Source organism: Chlamydotis macqueenii, chromosome 12, assembly GCF_036417535.1.
Source record: "Chlamydotis macqueenii isolate bChlMac1 chromosome 12, bChlMac1.mat, whole genome shotgun sequence".
Taxonomy (NCBI): Eukaryota; Metazoa; Chordata; class Aves; order Otidiformes; family Otididae; genus Chlamydotis; species Chlamydotis macqueenii.
This window is the reverse complement of record NC_141567.1, coordinates 1,476,294-1,503,640: the sequence shown is the minus strand read 5'-3', so window position 1 is coordinate 1,503,640 and position 27,347 is coordinate 1,476,294. Positions and strand designations below refer to the sequence as shown.

The 27,347-nt window shown below is 49.4% G+C and overlaps 1 protein-coding gene and 2 long non-coding RNA genes across 3 annotated transcripts; 1 reads left to right on the top strand and 2 right to left on the bottom strand.

Moving 5' to 3' along the window:
• Positions 1-1,263: 1,263 nt before the first annotated feature.
• Positions 1,264-3,242, bottom strand: LOC147599202 (uncharacterized). The gene is made up of 2 exons (XR_015259854.1): positions 1,539-3,242; positions 1,264-1,396 (listed from the first exon to the last, which is right to left on the bottom strand). It is a non-coding gene; the product is annotated as an uncharacterized LOC147599202 (long non-coding RNA).
• A 1,432-nt stretch (positions 3,243-4,674) lies between these two features.
• ANP32A (acidic nuclear phosphoprotein 32 family member A) lies at positions 4,675-27,248 on the bottom strand. The gene is made up of 8 exons (XM_086756950.1): positions 27,051-27,248; positions 11,604-11,753; positions 10,963-11,085; positions 9,361-9,559; positions 9,056-9,154; positions 7,414-7,511; positions 6,300-6,360; positions 4,675-6,098 (listed from the first exon to the last, which is right to left on the bottom strand). Exons 1-8 carry the CDS (start codon positions 27,102-27,104, stop codon positions 6,037-6,039), a joined length of 846 nt encoding a protein of 281 aa, XP_086613076.1. The 5' UTR covers positions 27,105-27,248; the 3' UTR covers positions 4,675-6,036.
• On the top strand, positions 24,751-26,727 carry LOC147599201 (uncharacterized). Its single transcript, XR_015259908.1, has 2 exons — positions 24,751-25,863; positions 26,507-26,727. It is a non-coding gene; the product is annotated as an uncharacterized LOC147599201 (long non-coding RNA).
• Positions 27,249-27,347: the final 99 nt, after the last annotated feature.

Here is a 27,347-nt window from a genome sequence, read left to right as displayed (position 1 = left end):
TTACCTCCTGTAAGGGAAGAGCCAAGGTTTGTCCAAAGCCACTTGAACCGATGCAAAACTAGCCCAATTACAGCTGTGGGTGCTGATGATTAATGAACCAATTAGCATATCTGCACACATCAGCACAAATCTATCGATGGGTGCTGCCTCTGCTGCAGGTGAGGGGGGCATCTCAGGGTGCGGGGCTCCCAGGACATTTGGGATTCACCAAAAACTCTGCATCCTGCCTCACCTCAAGGGTTCGGTGCCACGTCACCCCATGAGACCACGTCCCTGCCCCTCGCCCCTGCTGAGCCTGTGGTGCTGCTGGGGGGCTGGGGATGCTGCTGGGGGGTTTGAAGTGTTTTCCAGGGCCTAAAGGAGACCTGTAGCCTCCCTACCTCACAAACTCCTAATTTATCTGCGGCAGTTCCCAACGTCCCCACCCAAACCCAGGCTGAGGTCTCACCCTTCTCACACTGCTGCTAATTGCAATTACCTCTCCCTCATCAGGGATAACGGGTTTTAAGGAAAAAGGCTTAAAGGGCTCAGCTGCTCCTAGCAGACAGCCCGTTCCTTCGGCAAACGCGGCCACGGGGTGATTTCTTTCCTCCTTTTTTTTTCCCCTCCACATTAACGCTGTCCCTCCGTGCTCATCCTCACCAACCTGACCTACTTTCTGCCTCCTGGAGGTTTCGCTTTGTTCGAGGCTCGGTCTCCTCGTACGCTTCCTCGCTGCAGGATTATTGTTCGCTCTCCACTTTCCAACATTTTGTTAAGCGCGTACTTGAAAAAATTTCTGGCCGTTAAAACCCCCTGGAATTTACAGGGGCGTCTTGGTTTTCCAAAAAACAGACAAAGTCTGGTTTTTGAAATATAAAATTAAGCACAGAGGAGAAGTCATGGTGGGTTTTATTAAATGGGAGTTTCCCATCAACGTGCTCGTCCCTCCTTTTTCTGACGTCCTTAAAATCAAGGGCTGCTTTGCGCTCACAGAACTCGGCCCCGCTTGGTTCGGCAGCTCCAGCTACGCACTCAGGGATCCTCCGTTGGGAGCTCAACTCCCTCACAGCAAAAAAAAATTATTCAAAACTTTTACAAATTCAGTGCATTTTTAGAAATTACGCACTGCTGCCTTTTGATCTAAAACGAGATCCCCAGAATCTGACTTTCCCACCCCCTCCCGGGAAGAGGCTTTCAAACATGGAAAGGGGAATTTGGTGCCGAGGCTCCATCAGGTTTTGGGACACCGCAGTCAAATTAGCAATTACAGCACAGGTGATCTTACAGGGATGTCGGGAGCAAGGAGCGGCGGTGGTCTCTCACCGGGGGATGTCCAGGGTGAAACGCTCGCCTGGTGCTACCTCTGCCGCCGCCTCCCTTCTCTGTGCGTGTTTGGCAAGGGCCAAGTGTCCAGCTGTAATGGAAAAATAAAAACTCCAAACAGAAAGTGTTAAAAGTCTTGCCAAGAAGTTATTCGCAGGGTTTTTACTGGCTCTGAGCAGGAGCAAAACAGCAGTGACAACAACCAAGCATCGTGGTCCTTCTCTCAGACCTACCTGCCGTCAGCCCGCACATCTGCTGCCGGTGTAGGCGTATCGGCACACTGACAAAAATAACTAAAGCCGCCGCGACCTCCAGAAAGCTTAGAAACAGTTATTTTCACATCAGGATGAGCTCTGTGCACTGGATCCTTCAGCAAGTCTCATTTTTTTTTTAAGCACTCCACAGTGCATTTCTTCCCTTAACACTGGGGACTGAAAACCCTCCGCTGTCGCGCTCCCAGGGCTGAAGTCTGCAGTCATCAGATTTCTAAATTTCAGCATGGGATGATTCGTTCTTACTGAAACATAAGACATCTTTAAAGACAACGGTAAGAGTCCTGGTCAAAGCAGGGATTGTCCTGCAGAGAACCGGAGCGGTGATTCAATACCAACCCAAGCACCGCAGGGCAGGATACCATCACCGTTTCAGGAATTCGCTTTTGGCAAGGATGCTCCGTTGCTCCAACTGGCTGCAGACCCGTGGATTTCCCTCTCCATCCAAATCTCAATTCAAGGTGATGTGGAAAATGAATGTGGTCTAGGAAGTCACTGCCCCCACCCTGGGAACAGGAAGAAGGAATAGCTTTTCCTGACTATCACAAATTCCTAAGTTTTAAGGAAAATACCACTTAAACCAGTGGTGAGGGACCTGCTGCAGAGGCCAGAGCCTGGGCTTACCAGAGCCGGCAGTCATCTCCTCCTGTGTAATTGGATGATGTTGACAATTAATTGGGCTCGGAAAGCCTTCCTGACCTTCACCGAAGTCCTGTGCCCTTGCTGTGACCACCACAGATCATTCAGGTACAAGGAAGCATTATCAAATCAGCCAGGGAGACGCCGTCCCCGAGGGCGCCAGAAACGCGAGCGCCCGGGCCGTTACGTTATTAAGACCAGATGGATTTGCAGTCCCCGTTCGTTCAACTTCCACCGAGAGCATCTCGTTCCTGGCTTGCGTACGCTCACCGACGGGCGCTGCACAACCCGGAGCGACGGAGGAGGGAAGAGCGGCCACAAACAAGGCTGGAAAACCCCAGCAGGACACGCGAGGTGGTTTGAGCGTTAGAACCGGTTCGGGGCAGCAAGGCAAAATAAAGCACCCCAGGAACAAACTCTTGGGACTTCTTTGAAACAGGAGCCAAGAACCTCGCCCCAGCACCTGCCAAGTTCCATGCAGAGCAAGTTTCAAGGATGGGTGCACAAAACAGAACAGTTTGGGCATCTGGAAAACACCAGGCTCCATCCCCACGCTCCCCCGCCCAGGCAGATCCATCAGCCCCAGACCGCTGCACAGCCAGGGCTCTTCACACTGCCGGGGAGTCAAAAGGGAAACTGAGAAAGAGCAAAGTGACAGAAAACTTGGCGTGTAAACGAGCTGAACTCTCCTGTTATTCGTTTCTGACAGTATTTCTACCTGGGTTTTCCTGCTGAACTGTTACAGAATACTGGGGTTTGGTTTTTTCCAGGAGTTGATAAAAATCACTGCAAGTTGCCAAGTACCTTTAGCCAGCGCTTATGTAAGCGGAGCACTTGGGAAAACAAGCCCTTGGCTCTCAGCGTGACAAGATTGCACTTAAATACTACGAAATATGAAATAACTATAAAAATCATCCACATGGGGCAAACCCCATTTTTGTTCTCAGTGGCAGCAGGCAGGCAGAGTCGCTGTTTCCCCGAGCACGCGGTCAAACCTTGCTGCTCATCTCTCGCCTCCTGTCTTCCCCCCCTCTCCCGTTTCCCAGAGGGCTGGTGCTTCAGCAGGGCTGAGCAGCGAACAGGGACTGGTAAATACCAGGCATGGGGAGCAAAGGCCTTACTGCTGTGGTTTTCTTTGAGAAACCTAATTAATTCCAAAGCAAGCTTTAAAACAATTAACAGTACAAAGAGACGAGTCACTTAAATGACAGTGGGGCCACTCGCTGCTTGCACAGGGGGAAGAGCTGAAGGGTTTCCGAATGCGTCCAGGGTAAGAGGGAAATGGCTTTGCAAGCTGGCAGTGGCTCGCTAGAGCCCAGGGGTGACAAAGGTTAAACCGAGCGTCACTTCAGCATCACCGCGGGAGCCCGGTACTGCTGCTCCTTCTGCATGCAAAGGGGACGTTCCTCTGGGCGTCACGTCTCTGGGACCTAGCAGGGCTCAGCGGGCAGGGATGGTCTGGTCCAGTTCCTTCCAACAGCTCGAGTAAAAAGCCGTGTCTTTGGAAAACCAAGTTCCCAGGGTAAGGCCAAAGCGAAGTCTCAGACTAGGCTGGTTTAGAGTGACACAGGGGCTCTGTCTGCGTGGTGGCTCTAGAGCTGCTGGCCCTGCTGCTGCGTCACCCAGGGCTGGTGGCCGCTATTTGCTTTGGAGGAGCCAGACCCTGCCCTGCCTAGCTCATGGTTTCAGTTTCACAGCAGCAGATCCCTGCTGGGGAGGGAGCAGCGTGCCCAGCTGGATTTCCTCTTAAAAAAAAAAAAAAAACAAAAAAACAAAACAAAAGACAAACCAAACCCCACCCTACACAAATGCTTCAGGACAGTGTAGTTCCCCACCTATGAAAAAGCTGGTTTTTTTCCACAGAGATCCAGTTAAGAAGGAGCAACATGTGATCTCCCACAGCTTCTCACGCTCTTGCACAGCACAGAAGCTTTTTTTTTTTTTTAAAGTATAGAGCGTCTGCTCCCTGCTACGCCATTCACCTTTACTACCCAACTCGTTCACAGGAGAGGAGACCGCGGAGACGCAGCTCGGGAGGGGCAGTCAGTCACAGCAGACAGCCCTCATCTCGGACGAGCACAGCTCCTAGATACACCAACCCAGAGCTCGGGCGCCGAGCCACAGCACCGCACTCGGACGGAGGAAATCAGAGAGTTCTTCCTTCTGGGCCTGGATAAACAGGGAGAGGATTAAACGGTAGAAATGAACATGCTTAACTGCAGTAATCATGCTGGTAACACAGAAAAAAAACCTCATTCTGAAAGAAAAATGGTATACCGTTATTTGCATTAAAGCCACCACCTTTCCCCTGGCTAAGAGTAGTTTTTACGGAGCGAAACGTATCATCAAGCTATTAAAAATACCAGGAAATTTACCAGAATAGCTTCGTAATGCCTTTTTAAAAAGGTATGCGATTCCTTCCCAGTGGCCCATTTTACTCAAACAAGCCACAGAAAAATTGTATAAAAAGATTTATTGAAATTCATCAATGACAAACAGACATAAAACTCAAAGTTTGGCTCTTCTGGGGAAAAAAAAAAAAAAACAAAAACAAAACTGTTGCAAATGTATTTATACAGATGAAATATTGACTAGGAAATACAAGTCACTTCTAAAGCTATTTTAAAGAGGGATATGAAAGTAAAACTGTACATTCACTAGGTATTTTCAGTCATTTTACTGACTTCCACTAGGTAAGAAAATACAATTTTGTATTAGTATCTCGTGCTTGAGTGTATGAAAAGAAACCTCCTACCCTACATGCTGAACTGCCTCCTGTATTCAGGTTTGTAAAAATTTTCAAAGTATATAGCACAAGTGGAAGTAGTTTCTCATCACTTAAAATTGACTAGGTGTTATATATTACAGACCAAAATAGTACACACCTTATTTAAAAGGGTTGAAACATTTTTTTATTACAATTGTCAAATTCATTTCACTAGTAACTCAGGAATTAGGAACACTTTTTATATATATTTATATATATATTTAAATGCCTGCCATTTTCAGTGTATTGGCTATACCCTAGCCAAAAAAAAAAACAAACCAAACAAACCCCAAAACAAACAGAAAGGAAAACACAACACACAGGGCAGGGAGGGGGGGGATTGCAAATTCACCCCACAAACCAGATCCAAAGGAACACCCCAAAGTAAAACCCCAACAGAAACATTTGGTCACTATTTACAGAGAGCAAAATAAAAGGTACCTAGAAAAGCAGGGAAAGCATGGGCTGAAAATGGCAGTCATTCGCGGACAGGCAACAAAGAAATCACTTTATCAATATGCCATTCTCACACCTGTTGCTGTGGAGGGACGCTCAGCCCAGATTTGCAGCATCCCCCAAAAAAATGCTCACGATGCGTTTAGTGACTGGCAGTGGTGGAAAAATCCCACCAACCAACGCTGTGCAGCTGTCTCAGAACAGAACACGTGTATTTGGGGTATCGTCCACCGATCGTAAAACTTTTCTGTCCTTTTTTTAAATTTTTTTTTTAAGATGTCAAACTATCCACTCCAATAATAAGAAACAAATTACCACTTGGTTTATACTTACTATTGCAGTTACAGGGACTAAGAGAGGGACAAAAAGAAAAAATTTAAAATGAATAGGAGGAGGAGTGGCAGTAAAAATAGTATTTTATTCCCTTGCCCACCCAGTCTGCTTCTCCCTCTCATTCCCACAGCAACATTACAATCAGAAAAAAGAAAAAAAAAAAAAAAAAAAAAAAAAGAAAAAAGGTTGGGGGTGTGGGGAGGGGAAATACAGGGTAAAAACAGTCAAATCACAATAGGAAATTTTCAAAATAGGTTATTCAGTTTAGTCGTCTTCATCCCCTTCGTCTTCAGGTTCTCGTTTTCTCTTCTGTCCCCGTTCTTCCTCTAGAAAATAAAATGCAGCTTGAATTATATGAGTGCTTCCTCACGCTGCTGAGAAGCTGAACAAGTTCAACAAGCTTTGGCAACTGGCTTGCTATCCAAGGAGCAGGAATATAAACATGAGCCTGCTTTTTAGAAAACAATATTTACTTTTTAAAAGTAATGATTATTTTATCTCTAGCAAAAAATGGATTGCTGCCATACCGGGCTCTTCTTCATCTTCATCGTCATCTACCTCACCATCGTTGTAGCCTTCTTCATCCTCCTGGATTAAAAAAAAAACAAAAAAAAACAAACAAACAACCAAACAAAGAAAGAAAGGAAAGAAAAAAGGACGGATTTAAAAATTTAGTTTCAGTGCAGGAACTTTCATAACTTGGCAAGATCCAAAATATCCAAAGCACTTTACAACAGAGACAAAGTCCTTGAAGCACCTTAGACAAGAACCAAACAAAAAGGCAGACACGTCCCACGCGCTTACATAAGTGCAGGCTTTTGCTACAGTAAAACCGGACTCCTGGCCCAGGTTCCATCGCAGAAAATCACAAGCAACCACAGCGGCCACTTCCAGCTTCAAGCCTTCAGCAAGAAAATGATTTTATACCTCACATTGATACGCAGCTGCAGATTTTGTTATAACGTCCTGAGTTCAGTGAAACCTGATGGCTGGTCAGTAGGAGAAGGCACATGTTGTAGGGGCAGAGCGAGTTAAAACAGAGAGATCTCAGAGAGCCTGAGGAGCTGAAGAGGCTGACCAGCCGTTCAGGAGCGGCAGTATCTAAGATTGTTTGGCTGGAGGACAGAGAACGCGACCCCTTACAGGAACATTTTAGCCCCGTTCCCGGCGGCTGTGCTAAGAGCAGCGTCTCAGCAGACTGTGCCTGGCCCACCACACCTACACACAGCAGCTGGACCGCACGAACAATTTCAGCCTCCTGAAGAATCACCGGGTACGCGCCCGCGGGGAACTCTGCTCTGAGAGCACGGGGTCAGCAATTCAGGTACCGCTCTCCGGTCCCCACAGGGGCTGTAAGGCCAGCCCCTCACAGGCACCGCAAAGGAGGGCTGCGGATCCTGATCGTGCCTTTGACACCAGCCCGATAAACAGAAGGATTTCATGTCAATGGTCACTAGATGGCAGCTGGCTCATAGACAGGCATGCCTCAGAGCCACCCCCCACCGCCACGCTGCTCAAGTGAGAACACAAGCACACGCTTCAAGCGCTAAAAGCCTCCACTATTTGGTCCATTTCTTGCCCAACTATTCCCAGTTAGAGCACGTTCACTCCACACCCGTTATTAACTGCATAAATCCTTACCTCCTCTTCTCCGCTCACATCCTCCTCTTCTCCTTCCTCCTCTTCCTCCTCGTCTTCTTCATCTTCTACTACCTGAGCATCATCGTCGTACTCCTCTTCTATACAGTCAGACAAGATTAACCACTCAGACTTTTAAAGCTTACTTTTTCCCCAAACATTGCCACTTGAGATGTGACCTTCTACCGATGCAAGGAGCAAACGGAAAGCAAGCTTAAGGGCAGTCCCGAATTGAAGGCAGCTCTCCAGCTGAGCTGCTACACAGGGCGACACGTAGTCCTGTGCCTCTCTAGCCTGGCGTCAGGGCAGTGTGGCAGCTGCTCCCACGGTCTGAGCCGCTCTAGGGCTGCAGGGGCATTGACAGCAAGTCAGCGCAGCCTCGGGACTGCTTTAGCTTCAGCTGCTCCAGCTCCCGCTACTAATCCGCATTTCTGAGCCCCCGGGACACTTGCAGCTCTTCATCTGCAAGTGTCCAACTGCTCCCAGCAGGGACAGAGCAGAACTTTACAAGCCAGCCATGCACTGGGAACCCTCCCCAGGGGACACCCCTTGCCTTTACGCCAGCAGAGCAATACAAAAGGGTCACACGCAATCCGACGCAATCCGTCTTAGAGGCTTGCAATCTCTTTTCAAGAGGAGAGAGATTAAATGCAACTAGCCCAAGCCACAAACCAGAAAGTCTTTTCCACGCTGCAGGAATGGGGTTTTGGAGCTTTTTCATGCGTTTGAATGCAGGCCCAGACTTGTGCGCTGAGGAGGAGAACGTGCCCCTGCTGAACCTGGCTGAACGCAGCGCTCTGTGCCAGGCACCGCTGCGGCACTCGCCCCCCGCGCCAGAGCTCACACTCAGCACTCGAGGGAAAAGTGCAAGTCCAGCTATTCTGCTTTTGCTGCGCAGCGGGGTTTGAAGAGCCTAGCACATTCCCCCAGCCCAGCCGGATACTCATCCGACCGGTACGCTCTGAGGGCGGTCTGCTGGGGAGGCAGAACAGCACCTACAGCACTGGGGACCCACCGTGCGTTCTCCTAACGTTAAAAAGTTGTTTGGTGCTTCCTTAGCGCCTTTCACAGAGCTTGCCCCAGGCAGGCTTCAATACACACACTCTCCTCTCTTCTGCCTGATCCCAGCCAGTTCACTCAGCCCTCACAGAGCACCTATAAACTCCTACTAATGCCCTGGCTCCTTTACTTACCTCCCACAGCCTCAGCTACTTTCTTCTATGCCCAATCCGATTCTCCACCCTGCCCTTCTCCATCAGGATCTACGCAACTGCTCACACTTCCCCCAGTCATACTGCTCCTGGAAGTGCGTGTGCCATCCTTTCTTACCCACTGCTCCCTCACATCCTCATCCCCTGGGGTTTACTGTTCCCTGAACTCTTTCAGTGTCTTACTCCTCCTCCTGGCCCTTTGCTTCCCCACCTTTCACTGGAAATAAGACTGAGGAAGCAGCTCTTTCAAGCCCTGCCCATCTCCTCTCCCCTCGTGCTTTTAGACGACACTGAGATACTTCTGCTTTACATCAGCCGAAGGAGCTGCTGAGGACACCCTCCTCCTGACAACAAGCCAGAGCTGGAAGCACAATGTACCAGGCAGCATATTGATCTTACGACTTACGTACACCAAGCAGCACAAATTCACATACCATCTTCATCTTCCTCCTCGTCGTCTAGGCCCTCCACGTAGCCCTCCGCATCAGAGTCCGGCGCTTCCTTGTCGTCCCGATCTTTCACTAGAGATAAGACTGAGAAAGTAGCTCTTTCAGGCCCTGCCCATCTCCTTTCCCCTCGTTCCTTCAGCAGACACTGAGGTACTTCTCCTTTACACCAGTCAGGAGGGAGCTGCTGAGAACACCCTTCTCTTGCCAACAAGTCAGAGCTGGAAGCAAAATGTACTAGGCAGCATATCGATCTTACAACTTAAGTACACTAAGTAGCACAATTCACATACCATCCTCATCTTCCTCCTCGTCGTCTAAGCCCTCCACGTAGCCCTCCGCATCAGAGTCCGGGGCCTCTTTGTCGTCCCGATCGTAGCCATCGAGGTATGTGAGTTGCGGGAGGAGCTTGAATACGTTTTCTCTATAATCGTTCAAGTTGGTTACCTCGCAATTGAAAAGATCTAGGCTCTTCAGGTTTTCTAACTTTTTCTGCAAAGAAAGAAAAGCCTCTGAAGTTCGGTGTTACAACCACTCTCTCTGGAGCAGAGAATGCAGCAACAGCCAGAGCTAATGTGCTCAAGAGCTTCCTGTGACAAAAGGGTCGTTTCGGTCTCCGCCTACTAAAATTGGCAGGGAACAGAAATCTGCAATGCCCGGCCACTGCTGCTTCAGTATCCCAGAGTGGAAAGCGCTCTCTCTCAAGTTCGGCATCTCGCAAGTAGAAGACTGAAGTTTGGAAAGAGGTAGTGTGCAAATTCACACAGGCTGTGAGGGGCCAAGCTAAGTATTAGTCCAGTCAGCTATCCCGAAAGCACGAGGCAAGATATTGGAGCCAGCAGTCAGGTCTATTTAAACGGTGACTCTCAACGGAAGAAAAAAAAAAAAAAAACAAAACAAAACTATTCTTTGGATACAAGAATTTTGCTAAGACAAATTTTTAAAATGTTAATGAGTGTACCTTAGCCTTTGAAGAAATTAAAAAAGGTTCAGAAATTGAACAGGAATTCAATTCCTCTTTTTAGATTACTTTTTTTTTTTTTTTTTTGAGGAGGAGGTGGTCTGCACTGCCCACAGCTTTTCAAAGCACTAACAATAAAAGCACAAGCAGTTCAGGATTTGTATCAAGTCTTATGAAATATCTCCCTTCTGGAGTTCAGCATGTAAGGCAACGGTGACATCAAGAAAACAACAAGCCTGAAAACGTGAGCAGTTACAATCCTCTCTCTCTGTTTGCTACACGAGTTCAACTGCTCTGCTCTCCCCTTTTGCTGGGGGAAAGGAGATCCAAGAGGGATCCAACTGAAAATTGCTCCTTGAGATATTTTAAGAGTATTTGGGAAATAAGCATGAGCCAAACTTCTGGAGAGCAAAGGGCACACAAAGCACAAACTAGAAAACAGCACTACCAGAACTGGCACCGGGATGCTTTTTGGAACTGCAACCCGACAAACCTGATCTCAGCACTTGAAATAAGCAGCACAACGACGTGAGCAGGAGAGGTGACGGAAACCAGCAGCACCGAGTCGGGAGCTCAGCGGCCTCAGCCCAGCCGCAGCGAGCCCAGCAGGGAGGCACAAGCGGCGGCCGGTGTTTTTAGACCCAGTGCTTCAAGGAAACCCGGCGGAGGTCACGCAGCGCGGCTGGGAGGCAGACCCCCATCCCGGGCAGGGCGGAGAGCGCAGCGCCCAGCCCCGGGGGAGCAGCAGCCGCTAGAGGGAAGCAGCCGCTCACGCTGCGGGCACGGCCCCGGGGCACGGCTGCAACACAGCCCGGGGCCAGGCTGAGCCCCACCCAGGCGCTCTCCTGCAAGCTGCTTCGGACTTTCCAAGCCCGAAACGCCTCTACTCATCAGAAAATGGGGTCTGATTGCAGCCCGTTCCGCTCCAACTCACCAGAGGTTCTATTGTACCGAGATCTTTTATTTTGTTGCCGCTTAGATTTAGATGCGTGAGGTTCGGACACTTTTCTGCCAACACTTCCAGTCCTCCTGAGATTCTGTTGTCGCTTAGCTCGAGCTAAAAGGCACATAAACATAGAATCACGGAATGGTTTGGGTGGGAAGGGACTGTTAAAGGCCACCCAGTCCAACCCATCTGCCAGGAGCAGGGACATCTCCAACCAGATCAGGTTGCTCAGAGCCCCGGCCAACCTGGCCTGGAATGTTTCCAGGGACGCGGCATCCACCACCTCTCTGGGCCAGTGTTCCACCACCCTCATGGTAATTTTTTTTCCCCTTACATCCAGTCTGAATCTGCTTCCCTCTATTTTAAAACGATTACCCATTGTCCCATCACAACAGGCCCTGCTGAAGAGTTTCTCCCCATCTTTCCTGCAGCCCACTTTAGGGACTGGAAAGCCGCTATAAGGTCTCCCCGGAGCCTCCTCTTCTCCAGGCTGAACATCTTCAGTTTTTAATACAAACATGAATCACAAAGCAGTCTGCTCAGCTAAATTACATTTTTATACAAAAAAAATATTTCACGTTTGGTATATTGCAAAGAGAGAGTGATAGGGCACAGGACATTTTATTTACCTTCTTAAGTTTGTTTAACTTTGGTAAGTTTGCAACTGAGGTTAAGCCTACATTGATTGTACTTAAGAATTCCAGCTCTTCAAACTCATCTGTGAGGCCTTCGATTTTGCCTTCGTACGACCTGCAGTTGTCAAGAACGAGTTCTTTAACCTGGAAAAAGAACAATGCAAAATGTGTGTAAGACGTTCTGCGCGGAGGACAAAGATTTCACTCAGAAGCACACATCAGGCAAAAATTCCCGTAAACTGGCAAGTACGTGAGAGGTTATTGTCAGTGTCCGATCCCTACTTTTGCTGGTGTGGTGAGCAGAAACACAGAGACCTGGCTTTGCTTCAACTGCCTACCTTTGTGTTGTTCTATAAACAGCGTAAACGGTTCAAAAACATTAATCCTGGCTTAACCAATTTGGTTGTTAGAAGTAGCATCGTCTTTGGGAAACGCAAGCAATAAGCACTCTAAAAAATACGAAACCGATCTATTTATTTTTGAACTCCCGTACAACCTTGGCACGCCGTACACCCCGTGCGCTATTACAACCTATCATCAGTTGTTAAAATAGCTTCTCTCTGTGCAGAAAAAAATTATTAGAGCTTTTCAAGCGTGGAGAGATCACTGTCTGTTCAGACACTCCTGAAATGTACAGCAGGGACTGGTGATCCTAAACCAGGTCTCCCACCCTCACCCCTCCTCACCAGGGTAGCTTGCGGTGAGGGTAATTTAGGGGAAGAGCTGCTCCACAGAGGTAACTCCTTTCCTGGGGACTTACAAGGGACGCTCAGAGGATGCTGGCAGGGGAGGCCCAGCGAGTACAGCAGCTGCTGCACCACTCCCCTTATCTCCCTGGCCCTGTTGCAGCAGGGAGGCTCAGAGGGAGCGGAGAAGATAACGTCCCTACGGGCCTGAGCAGCACGGGACCCACAAGCCAGCCGAAGCTGGGCAGCCCCACGCGCGCGTAGGGCGAGTTAGAGCCCGCAGGGTTTTGTCACTGTTTTTCAGAGCATCACTCTTTTCTGCAGGTGCGATCTTCAACGGACACAGAACAGCAGCGTCGATGCAAAAAAAGATGCTAAATACACCCCGCCCTGAATAAAACTGCTCCTTTTCACCCGAAAGGCAGGTCAGCCTTACAGGATCCGAGTCCCTCAGTAGCCAACGTGAGTTTTCTGGGGAAAACTGCCACCAAGGACCGTGACTCCACAGGAAAGGCTCATTCATCTAGGGAACATTCAGACATTTTCACACCATCAGAGGATTTCTGGGGGTTATTTCTCCTCTACAAACGTGCACCGTAGACCCCATCCCGTGCTTGGGGTCTGTTTACAGGTTTGGTGCTGCTTTATGCTGAGGACGGGATAAAAGGAACCACAAGAGTGTGAACACGTGAAGCAACTCTTCACTTCATACCAAGGACAGTTAATATGCAAATATTTAATTTTCTTAATTTTTTTTTTTTTTATTACTGTAATCCTGCCGCACAGAGAAGAATCCTATGCAGTTTTACAGCTCCAAATAACATCCCTAGATTTCTAATTAAATCCCAGGACTGAAGTCAATAGGGAAGTCAGCCCAAAGCAACACGAGAGTACAAGTGATTCATTGAGAGTAGGAGGATCAGCGTTAGACAGGAAACACATTTTCCAAGACTTCACAATTTTCCTAGAAGAATTATGATAGGGAATGACTATTACAGAAGTCTTCCAGAAGAATTCTAGGCTGGTTGGAAGAAACCAAAGATCAAGCCAAATGCTCCTGATCCCACAAACATCTATTCTGCTGGGTGAAGGAACCAAAGCCCCCAAAACAAACTACAAAGAACCCTCTTTGCTTTGAAATTTGGACAGCAGGAAAGGCATTTTAAAGGCTAACGTGCGTATCTTCTCACAGTAACAGCATTTAAGTATCAGGATCCTCCAGCAAGATCAATCTGGGGACAACACACAGCGTTCTCAGTCATCTGCTTCACACACACACAGAGCTCTCAACAAAAAAAAAAAAAAAAAGGGGGGGGGGGGGAAGTAAAATAAAAGCAGCTCCACCCCAAACCCAGAGCGCACAGCAGCTGCATTTTCCCCTATCTGTGCCCTTGCTCCCCAGCACACGAGGCCCCTGCCTGCCCCATTATCTCCCCTGGCCAGTGAGGCGGCTCATCCGAGACAGCACCCACCTATGGACACGTTTCGGAGGGCAAAGGAGCACGCCACGGTGTCGACCGCGCCGCGTCGGCGTACGGCTGGAGAGCCCAGAGGTTTTTTTTCTGCCTTACCCTCTTCGCAAAGGAAGTTTGCAAGAGCACACAGAGGATGATGAAGCAGGGTGGGAGGGAGTCCAGGGAGGACAAACGCTCGCAGCTGCAGCGGCCAGCACAGTTTAGAAGTTTTGGCTCTGAGCTACGCGGCAAGGAGTGAAGCAGCACCTAAACCTCAGACTGAGAAAGAATTGGCACCTGCCCTTGCCCAAGGACGTGGGACATCCATCCCTTCATCCTCCTCGTGGGCAGGATGGAGAAGAGGCAAATGGGGGACGGGACAAAGCTTCCTCGGGGGCAGAGATTTCAGAGGGAGCTGGGAACAGCCACGGATGCAGAAGAAAAACCCTTTAATATGGTGGCAGAAGAGCCAACCAGCTACTATTTCCAGTTTGTTCTTTTTAGTGCAAGATTGCTGTTTCAGATACAGAACTGGAATGCTCTCTCCTTCGCCGTGGTACTGGGCAAAGGTACGGCCAGAACAATTCCAGAGGGAGGCTGCCATGGAATAAAACTGGCCAGGTTGGCAAGCGGTAGAAAGCTTGGTTGATTCGAAGAGCTCGTTTAGGAAACAGGCTCCCAACGCTCCGCAAGCGCAACCGCAGCAACGTCATTTCAGTGCTTACGTGGTCAGAGGTGTATCAACACGCTGAATCGCTTCCGAAAGAACATGACTCCACAAAATAAAATTCAAGTCAAAAATTTAGACGGCTTTATGTTCTAAGAGATTTAAGAATTCCGTAGAAAATACATGCGTGCAAAAGGAGGATGAACTGGGCTTGTGGGGCGTCTCCCAACTTCACTGCTGCATCGCACCCAATTCTCTTGCTTATAGTACAAGCAGTAGAAGCTACCACCAGCTTACACAGGTTTTATAAGTATTAAAACTACCTGCACCTATTTGCCCACAGCCTCTCAGCCTGGGGTCTCGCACATTCCGCTCTCCTCCCCTTCCGCTCCGACCTGCCGTCTCCTCCTTACGAACTCGCTGTTCCGCAGCGCACCGGAGAGGGCATCGCTCTCCCAGGCCCCTCTGGGTTGTCAATGGAGCACTCTTCCACCGCGCCGGCTGCTGCGCAGAGGTCTCTTCTCAAACCGTAAGGCCCTCGTGAGGACGCTGGGCCCCATCCAGGCACACTGCAGCTCTGACAGTCAGCGAGCACGTTACTGTGTCAGCACGCAGAGAGGGAGAAGCGGAAAGGTGACCTTAGTAAAGCTACATTCCACCTAAAACAGCTCACTACCACAGAAGTGCGACAGAAGGACTAAAAACCTACTCGTCTGTTTTCAGAAGCCTTTGTAATCTTAAGGAAAATTCCAGTTCCTGAATCACTCTCCAAACATCCACCAAACTTCCCTGAAAACACACAGCAAGACTACAATTTTTACAACTCTCTCCTCACGTTCCGTCACCAAAACACAGAACAAACCCTTGCCCGAGGCAAGCAGCCTGGGCCAGCCCCCTTTCTGGGCCCTGTTATACAGCGGAACGAGAGCAGTGGGCCTCAGCCGGTCCGATCCAAGTTAGCCGTACCACGCTGCGGTCTGTGGACCAGAAGATACAACTTGCAGTTGTGTATCGTCAACCTCATCGCTGTCTACGCCACAACGCACGGGCAGATTGGAGCACTAATTGGAGTAGGTACTAATACAAGTAAGTACTAGTACAAGACAAACCACACGATCTGTGCTTCTCTTTCCTCCCTCTCCCAAAAAAACCCTGCTACATAGCGAGAAACAGCGGCAGAGCAACATGCCGTAGGTAACCAACCGCCACAGATACCACCACAACGCTCACCTGAGCGGCTAAGCAAGCACCCGCAGGTGAACGCCCAGCAGAAAACCTAACAAGCAGGTGGCGAGGCTGGCTCCCGCAGTACGTAACCATCCCTCCGATAGCATTTACGATAAGGCACCATCAGGTGCCGGGGTAGGGATATTATACATCGTACAGCTTCAACTGCCAAGCGTTTCTGCCTCGTCCTCGGCATTCCCGCGGTGGCTCGGCGCTCCGCCGCCCCTCTGCCCCGTTCAGCGGGTGCCACCTGCTCGAGCAGGTGCTTCCTGGCTGTTTGCGTACTCCCGCTCGAGCGTTGCTCTGCGGTCTGCTGGCATCAGCCCTTAGTTTTCAGCCGTCACACCGCTGCTGCTTCCACAAACTCTTCAGACCCCGTGCCCTGGACCTGCTCTCCTGTGCTCACCCCGGTTTCTATTTCCGACAGCCCCAGGCGCGCTCAGCGCCTGACATCACATCTCTGCTAACGCACGCTGCGCGCTTAACTGAGGATTGCACCATCCCCTGTATCTCTTTGTGACTTTCATGACATCATACTCTACATTACTGCCTCCTTGATAACCAGCGACTCGAATCTGCTTCCCAGTATGGTTACTGCATTAAGCTGTGTTCCCAAATGCATATGCGACACCCCTAATATAGCCACGGGCTGCACCGCGACACTCCGACCTGTTCCTGGGGTGAGCACAGGCAACAACACGTAAGCAGCCACAGCATTTCATGGGAGTCATCACAAGGAACATCTGGGGCTCGCTCGCACCCAGCAGACCTTCCCCTGTCTCTCGTTCCCAGAGCAGGCTGGTTCTCCGGAAGGGATTGTACTTCTGGAGTTACCAGCACGTACACAATCAATAGAATATAATTACACACAGACAGCTGTTAGGCCACACATGTTATCACCTTAACCTTCAATCTGCATTTCCATCGCAACATGTAAAAAAGGCAAAGTCTCTACTCCAGAAAGCCTACAACCCACCCGCGGGGACATCCATGATCCTGGGACTAAGTTCCCGAATCCTGGTCTGTCACTGAAGGCTTAACAATGCGACAGAAGGACCCAGTTGTGAATATAATCCTTTAAAGATAAAAGGCAAATTCACAAGCACAAATACCATCCTGCTGGCTTTACAAGCAGGAACAGCAAAGGCTGTAAGATCTCATTATCAGCACAATGGACCAGATGCTTTTGAAGCGTCCGTTGCACATGGCACCCCATGACAGGAATATCCCACTATGTGCCATTTCGATCTCAAAAAGCAGGTACAGATGAGGGTGTTCACTCTGTCTTGCACGGCTCCCAACCAAATGATCCAGGGGACCACTGAGAAGTCTTTCATACCTCTTACCCCAAATGGAAACTTAATTTGGAGGAGGGCAGAGCTGTGGAAAAAGGGAGGGGAGAGCAAGGGAAGCTTGTTGTGGCAAGTGGAAGCGAAGACCAAATTACTTTCAAAAGCAGGAACAGTTTTATTCTCTCCTGGATGCACCAACACTTCCACAAGAACCTCAGGTTTCTGTCTTTGGGTGCTTTTGGTCTCAAAAGCCTGCATAGTCTGTGCAAAGCCCTGCATCGCTCCACAGCAAAGAACGGCCACTGCTGCTGCCTACTGTACCCAGGCTGCCAAGGGCTGGCTCTGTCTAGTTCTTGTGCTGTACTCTAGATCTGTACTCACACAGATTTGGGGATTCTTGAACAGAAATGGATCTCCTTAGGTTTCTATTCCACTCAGTTTGTGCCGCAAAGTTTAAGAGGCATGAGTTTGACACGGCTCAAGATAATGCCCAAGTCTGGCAGGAGCCCATCGTTCACACATAGTTCCACAGTGATGGTAAGGATATGATTTCTCCATGCTCACGTTACAAGCTTCCCCCAAAGTTACTACTGGAGGAGACACTATCTGAAATGGAAATGTATGCAACTATTATCTGGATTGTGACTAAGCCAAGAAATGCTTGAACCTTGGGCTAACAAGGCTGCTCTGAAGGCTCAAAGACACAATGCAACTTCTGCTCTAAGATGGTCACCAAAACGTAACCAACCTAAAGAACTGATTTTTTTTTAAAACAATAAAAGATAGCACCACATGCCATCCGCCACCTGCATTCAAGACAGATCATAGAATCACTTAGGTTGGAAAAGACCTTTAAGATCATTGAGTCCAACCGTAAACCTATCACTGCCACGTCCACCAAAAACTCCAGCCTTACCAGGGCAGAGCCAGGCTACGCCAAGTTCAGCTCCTGGTGGAAAACAACTGGAGAGACAGAACAGCGCAGAATAATCTCTAGCCCAAATCACAGCAGCTACTGGGCTGCCCCAAATCCATGGGGACACACCCCAAGAGCTGTTGGGCCGTTCCAGAGCGCTGCCCATTCGAGCTGTGCCCCCTCCTGCCTCTGGCAGGGGAAGGGAGGGAGGGAGGCAGGTGCGGCGGCACGGACCGCGCTGGCTTGGTGCCACGGGGGATTCCCCTTCGGCGGGGCAATCCTCAGCTGCTCCTTCTGGGCAGCTCGGCACCGCCCGGCGGACATGCTCAGGGATGAGGATCCAGCCACCAACAGAATTAAATTTAACAGGGAAGGGAAAATTCCAGTAGCGTCGACATCCTCTTCCTCCCGCAGGATATGCAAGTAAAAAGCAAACCAGAATAAAGGCAGCAACCGCAGGTGACAGCAGTAAAGTTCTTTTCCTTACCAAACCAACACGTGATTTTGGATTTTGATAGATCCCTTCAAGGCTTTATTACAAGATGATGAGTATCTGAGATGAGATAAATAGATTTAACTCACTTGCAGTACAAGTCAAACTACCCAGCCAACGACCATTTACCTCGCACAGGCGCTGCTCATTACCGTACTGGCAAAGAAATCTGCAGATCCTAGGGCCGGCAGAAACGCCGCTGAAGAAACCGCCACAGAACACAAAGCGCTTCCCTCGAGATACGGGCAAGAGAGGTGGCAGAGTACTTGAGAACTGTACTAGCGGAGGCAGCGACTGACGGCTGGGAAGGGACTGGATGGGATGAATGCCTCTACCTTGTAGCTCCATTACCACCAGTACAGCCACCGGGTACAAGCGCAGAGCCTCACCACCGCTGAACACCAGGCGCCTGTCAGGACTTCAAAGCAGTTCAGGCTCAAGTTATAGGATTTCTCCCAGGCTGAAGTTTACAAGATTTCCCCCAGGTGCCCTGTCCACGCTCGAACATAGGCGTCCCTCCCAGCAGCGCTCCGCAACTGGTCCCTTCTGTACTGGGCAATTCACAACTGCTGCCCAAACAGCTTCAGCGCAGCTCAACGGCAACCCGCTCCACTTCTAGCTGTTTTGCCTATTTTACACCCATTCAACCAAGCTGGAACTCCAGACTCTTGCAAGAGAGTCATGTGAAACTATACAGGACCTCAAGATTCATCCAGGGTTTTTCAGAATGACACAACCCCGTCAGACTTCCATATTAGCATTCCTCTTCCGCCATCTCTTTCTCGGAAGCTCCCACAGATACTGTTAAATATTTCAGCGGAGAGTTTTAGAAGCCCAAAACTGACCTTCCAGCATCATGCCGATGCAGTTTTTGGTGCTTCTTGTAGTTTTCACCGCAAGCACCAACACGCAGGGACGTGCACGGATCCCGATACTGCTGTCTTTGATCTGTAACGCCGTGGTTCTCACAGGCATACTTCGTGCTTGTGAGCAACAGCCCGGCAAACGCTTTGTACTTAATTTAGTTGATCCAACAATCACGTTAGGGAGAAACTCAGGTTCACTCTGGATGAGGGTGCAGCCAAGGAATTGCATGAAAACATTTGCTTAGGGATCAAGAACAATCCAGTGACAACGTGGACATCTGTCACAGTCCGGACTCAAGCAGCTTGTTAAGTCACTGTCCCCAAGCTCAAAGTGAAGTCACTGTCCCCAAGCTCAAAGTGAAGCTGTAAAGCAGCAGTTTAAAGCCACCTTTTAAACTCCCCTCAAGCTGGGCTCTATTTACGCTGACCTCCGCAAGGATGAGCACAGTTAGTGCCCTTTTTGCTGGCCACTCTGCAGGTAGGGGGAACCCTGCAGCCCCCCACCCCAGCAAAAGGAAAGGGGCAGGGGAGCAGAGACAGCTAATTTTTGCTGGTTTGGTTGGCTGGTTGTTGTTGTGTGTGGGTTTTATAAAATCAAAGCTGCTCTGTGTTCAGAGACAGCTTAAGGCTGCTCGTATAGCTTAGGAAAATTCTGGCTCAGTATCAGTACATTTGCTTTTTCTACCCTCTAATATTTTACATAGCATAGCTATAAATCCTGAGAGCAATACATATGGCTCCAACTAATTTCACGTCCCTTCGCTCTGTTCTGAGAAACCAAAGGTCCAAGTGAAACACGTAAGTGGCAGAAGGGTGGAGAGTCTTGGCAATTCTGACGACGTCTTATGCTCCTATCTAATTACAAGGCATCTCCAGGACTAAAAAACTTCCAGAAAGAATAATCTACCCTTGTCTTTCTCAAAACCAAGAAACCCCATGAGTCACATAAATACACTTCCACACATTTACAGGGGTCAGTATAGCCACATGCATAAGCAACACACTAATTAACGAATCAAGAAGACGCTTGAGGGACACGGAAAGCTGTTTCATTCAAAAGCATACAGTTAGTTTGCGGTTTTGTTTCTACTGTTAGCAGCATAACGCTGTGAAAACTCCAAATATTTCCTTAGACAGGCTGTTTCATATACATAAGTGATTAAATCGCTTGATCTTTGCATTAAATGCTTTTTAATATTCACGCTAACGTTGCTGGCTTCTCTCTTTTCTACAGACGGTCTCACCTACCGGCAGAGCTCTTCGCTCTGCTCCTGGCCGGGGTGGGTGACTTTGCGTGGGTCACTTCAGCTCCAACACCTCGGTTTCTCTCGATTGGAGAGTGCCTGATACCACATCCAAACTGCTTTTCATTCCCTGCCAGGTATTATTAAATAAAACAGAAGCAAAACATAAGACTGCACTGCACCTTTAATTTGAAAGTTCTTCAGTTAGAAGTGGTAAGGATTTAGCTGAACTGCTTGGTTTGTTCAGTTGTGCGTACTCCGAATCGCCCTCAGCAACAAAGGACTGATGCAGAGACATGCATAAAAAAGAAGCACTGATTTCAAGAGCTGCATATTTAATATGGAAAGCAGTCTCTGAAGATGTCAGCTCCTACAAAATGCACTGGCAAATCATACTTGCAAAAGATAAGCTTCTCCTAGCTCTTCTTTATGGCTTTGAAGGGAAAGTGTTCGACGGACCAAGTTGATGGACAAATGAGCGCTCCAACAGAGCGCACAACTTTTACACGGTGCTGTAAAGGCAAACCACTGAGGCTTTTTTCTTTTTTTTTTTGGAAACATTTCAAAGGTCATGCTTACACATGCAAGGGCTTCAGGACTGATTCTAGCAACCTAGTCAAAAAATACAGACTATGTATTTACTAGGTATTTTGTCTGAAGGATAGCTGAGCAAGAGAGGAGACAGGAAAAAAATTGTATGCAGAACAAGTCCAGCAGTGTCACAGAAATAGCTGAGAAGTGTCCATCACTCCAAAGCACAACAAAAACATCCCTGCTCTCTATTCCCACTTGAGACTTGTACCCCGCTGCAGACACAGAGGGTTTGGTTCATCAAGCTGAGCCGTTTGTCAGTCAAGACTGCTGAAAGCCATCACACACTCCACAAACGGCAAGGCTGGCCTCGGCGGGCGGCAAGGAGAGGACCTCCCTTCCCGGCACCCTGAGCGAGCCCTGCTTCCTCCCAGACACGGCGCTGGGATCCCAGAGGCGCCTGGAATTCTGCTGCGCAAACCAGAATCCCTTACATTCGATTCATTCAAAAAAGATTTGAAACATAGCACCCGCTCAATTTTCACAGGTCTGCTTCTTAATTTTCAGATTTCTCCAACTTACCAATACCTGTACCTTTACGGCAGGAGGACGGTGGGGATGGGGGGAAGTCATCCACAGAACGAATGAAAAGAGAAGAATCAGTCAACGTCAGCCTTGCGGGATGTAAATATTTAAGAAAACGGTCACTCATCTTTGTGTCACCATCCAATGGATGTTTAAAGATGCATCACTGATTTATGAGAATACGATCTTTCAAACACAGCACAAGATAAAATATTTCAGAAGGCCCAAACCCCTGTATGCGATAAGCAGTACCTTGAAACACTCTGGAGTTTTGGGGTACATTCTATGTACTGATACGTAACACACAAATCCTGCTGCAAGGATGGATTGTAATAGCTACCCTCAACCTTACTTGAGGTTTGTACTAAGAAACTTTTTTTTTCCCCCTCCCTTGTTTAAACAGCCTGTTTCATCTGGTGGGCAGGACAAGAACGCTTGTCTCTTCAGGAGATGCATTTCTTGAGGGACGACAGCACAATTACATCATCTAAACCCCAGCTATTTCTCTTAATATGTATTTATCAAGCCAGTATTTGGACACAAACATGAATCATAACAGAAAATTTTCTAACTGTGACTCTGCATACTGCTGGTCCAAAAGGGAATTCTCAAGAGTTGAGGGTTAAAAAATTAAAACTCCACCGTTGCTCCTTTCTAGTGGCATCACAAAGAAATGCAAAAAGTAGGCAACTAGTTTTAGAACCATAAACCGGGGTTTTTCAATTCTGCATTCGTAGTTCCTTTCATATGCTTAAAAGTTGGTCCAGATTAAGAGAAGAGAACTTGCTAAATCCTTCCCTGGTCAGCCCAGTAGCCAGCTGTGCAACTAGTCTAGATTTCAGTGAGGACAGCTCACGCATCACACCCGCTCTCCAGCCTGATTTGTGTGCGCTGCAGTCCCTCCAAGACGAGCACCCACCCATCCAACAGGATACTCATGTAGAGGTTTGCATCTGGAAATTCAGAGCCATGAAAACCAGCTTTTAGACAAATCTGGGAAGACTGCAAAAAAGACAGTCACTTCTTTGTACATTTACACTCTGCTGTCAGCTAAGTGGTTAAGCGATATAAGTGCAGAAATCCATGATAACCTGCACACGGAGTTTGTATCCCACTTCGTTTCAAACGGAGAGTACATCTCCTTTTCATTTTGAGGATTTTTAGCCTGCAGAAAGTAAAAAAGTATGTATCTGCACCCATACACAAGACCAAAATATTTTTTTTTAATGCCGGTCTTTAAAGTGGTGCGTGTCACTTTAAACTCCTTACTGTTACTGAAAGCATCACAGCAAGGAACTAGCTTGGGGAAAAGAGTCTCTTTATTTATATTCTTCATCTGAAAGAATGCTTAGTAGAGATGCTTGCACCGTATTTCCCTTCAGTGCTAAAGTCCACAGAAAAACAGAGAAAAATCAGATGGTCAAGTAAGTTTTAAAGTGCAACTGAGAGCTGGAAGAACTGTAAGAAATACCTGATGTTACAGTCAGTATTTTATCACTGTCACAATTTTGAGCTGATAGAGCACTAAATCCTTAGCCTAAATGAACTGGTGTGGTAACGCTAAACCAGGGAAGCTGAGTTTTGTGCATGATTTCCAAAACCTACCTCCGTCTCACGTGGCTGAGAAGAGCCTTAGTACTCAGCTTGTTTCACCGTCTTTGCATTTTACTAGGGAGTTTACGATGGGAATGAACAAGGACACCCACAAACGCGTCCAGGTGAGCACCCCTCCGCGAGGTCAGTACCTGCACCACTACCGGCTGATGGTTCTGGAGGAAACTCACGTAAAATAATTGTGCCTGCCCCATTTCTAGCAGGCAGGTAATTGTAAAAGAAAACCACGTTGATAAGATAAGCAAAGTGACAAAGGCTACAGTAAATGCACTACCGTAAGCAACCATTAAATGTAACGGGATAAAAAGTTGAAATATCTGGGCAGAAAGTAGATGTGCAAGCTCAACTCTGTGTAACACAAAAACCAAATTTCAAGCACCAAACCACCAGATCTCTCACCAACACTGAATGCATATAAAAATGGAGGGAGAATTTTAAAAAAACAAACAACAAACCAAAACAACAAAAAGGAGGCTGAGGAAGAAAAGGAAGAAATAGCTCCTGAACAATCCACTTTGGGACATTTATATTATGTTTTATTAGTCAACATGTAGCCTTAAAGGATTTTATGACTTAACAGCTTGCAGTAGCTAGCTCAGCTGCACAGGAGCACACAGTACTCTACACAAGAGCCACGTTAGCCAGATCAAACTATAAAGTACTAATATAGGCTCAGAAAGAACCGCAACACCTTATCAACATCCTCTTATCTGACTTTGATTTACAAAAAGTTTTGATCCTGCACGCTCTGCTAACAGGACATATTAAACAGATGTACCGCAAAACTTAGGCACACACAGGGCAGAAGCTCTGCAAGTATGTTCAGTTAATTTCACCAAGTTTTATCCATGTTATGCTTCAAAGTTTGAAAATAACGATCTCCTTAAGAAGAAGGAGAAATGCTGCCCACCTATCAAAGCAGAGACTAATGAAAACAATTCACAGAACCATCCTATTCCTGCCCAAAGACTTACTAAAATCCATAAATAAATGACATTGGCATTGAAAGTGCTTCTAAACCCCAGTCCCAAGTATTTTACCTAAAGCATGAGCTGGATTTAGCAGAATTTTATTTTTATAGGTATTTCAGAGAAACAGACTTCAAACTGTACGCTTAATTCTCCACGACACCAAAGCACGCGCACACATCTGTAATCGATGGCTGTACAAAGCGGGCTTGGAATAGAACAGCATTCCCAAATGGCATCCCTCTCCCCCTCATATGAAACCAGAAAGATTTGGCTTTGTAACAGAGGTGTCACCTTTGCTACCTTGGGAGGACCGACACACATAACCTATGGATGGAGTGACAGATTAAATAAGCCTTATTTTAAACTGACTGCTGTAGACCTCGGAGTTGCTGGGGAACAGTGAACCCCCACCAGATCTGAGCTCTCTCAACTTCCTCTGGCATCAGCCAGAGCAAAAACTGAACAAAACCCAGGCGCGGAGGAAGAAGAAAAAGTCCAGTTTGTACCCAATACACTTTGGATCAAGTCTTTAAACCGCAGGTCTGTGTTTAAAATGGTGAATACGCCTCCAGCAGTAGGAGCGACGGATAAATCGACCAAAACTACGCAAAAAAAAAAAAAAAAAAGGCCCGGAAAAAAAAAATTAAAAATAAAATAAGACAAAAGGAGCCCTAAAAGCAGAGACCTACCGTTCCCGCTGGGCCCTGCCCAGGGAGAAGCCGCATTCCCAGCGCCGCGGTCCCTGCCCAGGGGGGCTGCAGAGGCACCCCCGGCCCCGGCCCCGCTCCCGCCCGGGCGGGCGCTGCTGGCGCGGGGCGGGGCGGGCAGGTGCGGCCGGGCTCGGTTCCCGCGGCAGGCCGTGGGGCGGGAAAGCGGCCTCCCCCTGCCCCACCCGCGGGATCAAATAAAAACAGTAATCATTAAAAAAAAATAATAATAATAGGGAGGAGAGGGGGGACGGCGCCCTTTTACCCTCCTGGCTCGTCCCGCTGCGGTCGTCACGAGCCTCCTCCCGCCCCGCGCTCGGCGACAAAATGGCAGCCCCGGCGGCTGGCAGTCATGTCGGAGAGGGCGCCCGGGCGCCCCTCCGCCGCCGCCCGGCCCCCGCCGCCGCAGTGCCGGCGGGAAGGGCCTCTCATGTCGCACTTCCACACACCGCCGCTACCCCCGGCCTGCCAGAGCGGGAACGGGCGGGTCGAGGTTCCTCTCACGGCCCAACGAGGCCGCCGCCCGCGCCCGGCCGTTCCCTGCGCCGCAGCTGAGGAGGAGGAGGAAGAGGAGAGGCAAGGGGGGGGGGTGAAGGGGGGAGGAAGGAAAAAAAAAAAAAAAAAAAAAAAAAAAAAGGAAAAAACATGGCGCCGCGTCCTACTTGCGGTGTGGCGCTGCCAGCGCGGGGCCGGCAGCGGCTCGGTGGGGCGGGGGGGGCCGGCCCCGCTCGCCTCATCGTGCCCCCCGCGCCCGAACAATGAGCCCCCGCGGGCCGCGCAGGGCCGGGCCGGGCCGCACCGGCGGTGTGTGCCGCGGCGGTGGCGGGAGCCCTCCTTCCCCTCCTCCCCCTACCCCCCCTCCGTCCTCCTCCTCCTCGCCCAGGAGTTTTTAAACTTTAAAGAGCAGGTTACAGCGACCTGCCCGCCTTTGTCCCTCGGACACCGCGCTCGGCCACCGAAAAGCCGCGCGGCCGCCTCGCCTCCGCCCTCCCCTCGGAGAGGTACGTTCCCCCCGCCGACAACCCCCTTCTTCTTCTTTTTCTTCCTCCCCTTCCCGTTCCGCGGCGGGGCCGGGGCACACCTCGCCCTCCCCGGCCATTTCACAAGGGCCCGGCCGGGGGATGGCGGGAGGAAGGGAGGGAAGGGGCTTCCCCGCCGCTGCCCTCAGCCTCCCCGCGGCCCCGAGTTCGCGCCCCGCCGGAGCGGGCTGAGGGCCCCGCCTGCCTGCGGGCACCCCCGCGCCGCCGACTCTTTTAGGGTTTTCTGGGTTTTGTTGTTGGTTATTTTTTTTGGTTTTTTTTTTCCCCTCCCCTGTCCTGACAAAGTTTTTCCTCTCTCTCTCTCTCTCTCTCTCTCTCCCTCTCTCGTTTATTCCGCGAGACGCGGAACAACAACCTGAAGTCCGGCCCCGGGGGAAGGGGGGGAAGGAAAGGGGAGGCGGGGGGGGGGAGAGAGAAAAACACGCACACGCACACATCCAGCCTTTTTGTGCGTGTGTGTGGGGATGGAGGGGGTGGAGAGCGCGTTTATTTCTTGCAATTTTTTTTTTTTTTTTAATTCAACGCTCGCGCTACCGGCGGCGATAACCCGATCGCCACAAAACGCTAAGCATTGCTTTAAAATTCTTTTCTTTTATCTTCTCAGCATCTGGAGAGAGGGGGAGAGAGAGGAGAGAGAGAAAGGGCGCGTTCATGAGGACTACAAAGTTACAAATATGGCTCCCCAGTCTCTCTTGCCTGATCACTGCAAAGAAATGAAGACGCACTTTAAACTAAACCGTTCGCAACTCACTCGCAGTCCCTGTCTGCCTCTCCCTGCCCAGCACCCAGTACAAATATTTGCCAACTAAACACGCCAAGAGAGGAGCACCAACTTATTTTTATTTAACGCACGGCGAGCCCCCCCGAAGGCATCGCACCCCGGCAGGCTCCGGAGCTGCCTCTGGGATTTTTCCCCCTCCACCGTAACGCCTGCGCCTTCGGGCACCCCCAAATTGGGGGGCACAGCCCCCCCCCCACCCCACCTCCACCCCCCACACAGGTAGGCACCTCAAGGGCAGCAGCGGCCCCGCCGCCGCTGCCCCCCTGCCCCGAACCCCGCGGGGTTGGGATGTACCCCCCCACAAAAAAAAAAAATGTGGGATGGATTTTTATTATTATTAATTTTTTTTTTTTTTTGCATTGCTTACATCTGAGGGCGTCCTGTTCCGCAGCTCTAAGTGGATCCTTTTCTTCATGTCCATGTCCGCGGCTGGCGGGAGTCGCTCGCTGTCCCCGGCTCCGTTCGTGCAGTGACACCGATGCAGACCCCCCCCTCCCAAAAAAAAAAAGCCAGCGCGGTGAGGGGACTTTGAGGGCTCAACCAGCTCCGCTCGGAATCCCGAGCCCCAGCACCGCGGCGAACACTAACCTGATAACTGCGGAGGCGGGCGCTCCCGGGGGCTCCGGCCTGATTGACGTCCTTTCTAACCAACCGCGGCGCCGTA